At 49.3% G+C, this 2,905-nt stretch overlaps 1 protein-coding gene across 1 annotated transcript in view; it reads left to right on the top strand.

Annotated features, from left to right (window-relative positions):
• Nucleotides 1-1,347: 1,347 nt before the first annotated feature.
• Nucleotides 1,348-2,905, top strand: part of LOC104494878 (disabled homolog 2-interacting protein-like) — a 24,739-nt gene continuing 23,181 nt past the window's right edge. Inside the window, exon 1 of the mRNA XM_010137771.1 lies at nt 1,348-1,497. Coding sequence (XP_010136073.1) covers nt 1,354-1,497 — 144 coding nt within the window. The 5' untranslated portion in view covers nt 1,348-1,353. The remainder of the gene's footprint in view (nt 1,498-2,905) is intronic.

Consider the following 2,905-nt stretch of genomic DNA (forward strand, 5'->3'; position numbering starts at 1 on the left):
CAGAGAACGACACAACTCAACACACCCAGACAAAGCACCCAGAGAGTATACTGGGACCATTGTTGTTTCGCTCATAAAAGACTATCTCAAGCTCCCCTTAGTTCTGTCCTCCCGTGCCTTTGGAGAAGGCGTCGTACCCTCTTTGTAGACAGGGGGACACACGGGCTCTTTGGAAGCCCCTAGAGCGCTTGCCAGAGGTTTTTAAGGTCAGTCACTGGGATTGGAGCTGTTGTGAGCTGGCTGGCACGGGAGGATTTTGCATAGTGCAGGCTGTAGAGAAGGCAACTGCTCCCTTCGCTCTCAAGTCACTTTTTCCCTTGCCGCTTTATGGTTTTGCTGTGTTTTCCCCGAGAGTACCTAACTATCTTTCATTTTTTTTCCCCTTGGAGCTCTCTGGTTTTGCTTTAAGAGTTACAGCACCATTGATTGTATTGGCTGTCTGGAAAATGGTGTGCTGCTCGCTGTCTGTGGGCTCCCTGCTGCTAAATGCTGCCAGTGGGACTCCAGAGCATTTAGATCGATCGATAGGGCTATCATGGCTTTATTTTCCACACTGTCCCCATCCTGGGGATGTGTGTAACAATTGGAGAGAGCACACGAGCCTTCAGGTTACTAGTTGGAGCGCGGATCCAGACACTGATGCATCCATGGTGCAGATGGGTGCATTTTGGACAGGAGAAGGGTACCGGGATGGCGTGTGCCCGGGCAGTGCCGGCTGATCCCCAGGCACACTCTGTGTGCAGTGAGCAAATGCAGCGTTGGGATCTCTCATTAATTCCACCCCATTTGCAGGTGCCCTCCTTTTGTCTGTGGGGACTGGGTGCTGTGAAACAGCGTGTAAAGAAGTGGGATGCCAGTGGGATCTCCCGCAGGCAGGCGAACCCAGCCCTGTGCTGGCAGTCGGTGCTCAGCACCACCGGAGCTCCACACCGGGTGCTGCAGACCAGCCACGGTGCTAAGGAACACAGCAGCTGGTGCTGGGGCCAGCCGGCCTCCCTGCTCCGCTGTCATTGCGGCGCGCTGGGAGGCCCCACGCAGCAGGGATGGTGCTGTTTAAAGGCATCCTTAGCTGTGCAGAGACCCGCAGGCTACAAACCTCTGATAATGGAGTCCCGACTGCAGCGGAGTTTGGCAAAAACGTTTTTACTGAACGTACAGCCTGTAATAGAACCTGCTCGCCAAATTCTAAACGGGACAGCATAGCCAGCGCTGCTCTTCTGGGCGCTCGGTTATCTCGTGGCAAAAACTTCCCCGGAATATTCCATGGCTGTTGCTAACAGATGGCCTAAATAATTTCTCTGGGAAGGGCACCGTCCACTGATACCATTACGTTTTTCCTCTAGATCCCATCTAATGCCGAGGCTGAAAGAATCGCGCTCCCACGAGTCTTTGCTCAGTCCCAGTAGTGCTGTTGAGGCTCTGGATCTCAGTATGGAGGAAGAAGTGGTCATCAAGCCGGTCCACAGTAGCATCCTGGGACAGGACTATTGCTTTGAGGTAAGGAACCTTGCTGTCCGTGCCGTGCCATGGGGCTGCCGGGGGAGCCAGCTGTGTGCTTGCATCTTGAGCTCGCTGGTATAAAATGTTTCTGCTCTGAATTGCTATACAGAGACCATTTCATAGGCAGAAAATGACTCCCATCTTTCCAAGGAGGCTCATATCTGCAGATGGGAGCAGTGAGCTCGCTGCCTGCTTGTCACAGCAGAGCTTGCTGCTGGCACAGGGGCTGAACTACTTAAGGCTGTGCATTCGCAGAGCAGAAATTTGTGGTTTATGCTCATAACAGGTATCAGAAAGTGCTAATCCCTGCTTGCTGTTCACAAAGCCACCATAGGTGGTCACAGAGATAGCTGCTGTTGTCAGTGATGGGAGTGATGAGGACTTTGTCTAGAAAACTGAGGTTTCACTTGTTTGGGTAAATAGAAAAATCTGTGAGTATTTCAATGGTTTTTAACATCTGTTGTGGCATGTGGTTAGGTCTGTGCTAGGGGGAGGTAGCAGGGCTCGTACAAAGCAGCCTGTAGCTGGGTAACTCAATGTAGTATGTCTTGGGAATCATTTATCCCGCGTCGTGGATGGCAAAGTACTATTGCTTATGGCAGTGGCTGGACGGAGGACTGGGAAATGGTTTTCCTACAGTAATAAGGTGGTTGGTACTTGTGTTTCTGTGAAGAGAAGGTACCACGTTTGTTCTTGGACATAGAAGAGCAGATTATTGGTATATCCATGCTTGGATGGTACCGCTGGGGGTGATGGGACTGCAGGCCTTCCTTGGATGGGCAGCACTGGGTGACAACGGCCGTGTCAGTGTCCAAGAGGAGTCAAACTGGAAAGACGAAGATTTTTTTTTTTTTCTCCACTGAAATTAGCACCCTTTGAAAGAAATGAGTTGAAAGATCCATTTCTTAAAATACAGGCAGGTAACACAAACAGTCGTACAAAAAATAAACTCTGAAGTGGGCTGAGGTATAAATTTTCCAGTGCTGTTCATTCTCTGCAGAATTGAGCAAGTGCGGCAGGTCAGGAGGAGAACAGTTTTGTAAATTATATGGCCTCTATTACATTCCACTCAAGGAAGATAAAATGAAGCTAGATGGAAAATAGATGTGACATCCATAATACAAGAGTTGTTTACCGGTCCTGTTCGGCGCAGAGGAGCAGAGGAAGGGATATGGACAGTACTTACAGAAAGTTTACCGAGAAGGAAATTACACAAGTCATGCACTTGTAAGGAGGAAGAAAACTTTATTTTTAAGTGAGTTGGATAAAGGAGAGTCTTAGAGGAAAAAAAGAACATGTAAATTGCTGTCCTGCAAATCCTGGAAAGGAAAGGAAGAATGCCAGAAAACAAAAGAGACATTGATTTGGGACTGACGTTACTCATCGGCAATCTTCCGCAGGAAGG

Source organism: Buceros rhinoceros, unplaced genomic scaffold, assembly GCF_000710305.1.
Source record: "Buceros rhinoceros silvestris isolate BGI_N320 unplaced genomic scaffold, ASM71030v1 scaffold33186, whole genome shotgun sequence".
Lineage (NCBI taxonomy): Eukaryota > Metazoa > Chordata > Aves > Bucerotiformes > Bucerotidae > Buceros > Buceros rhinoceros.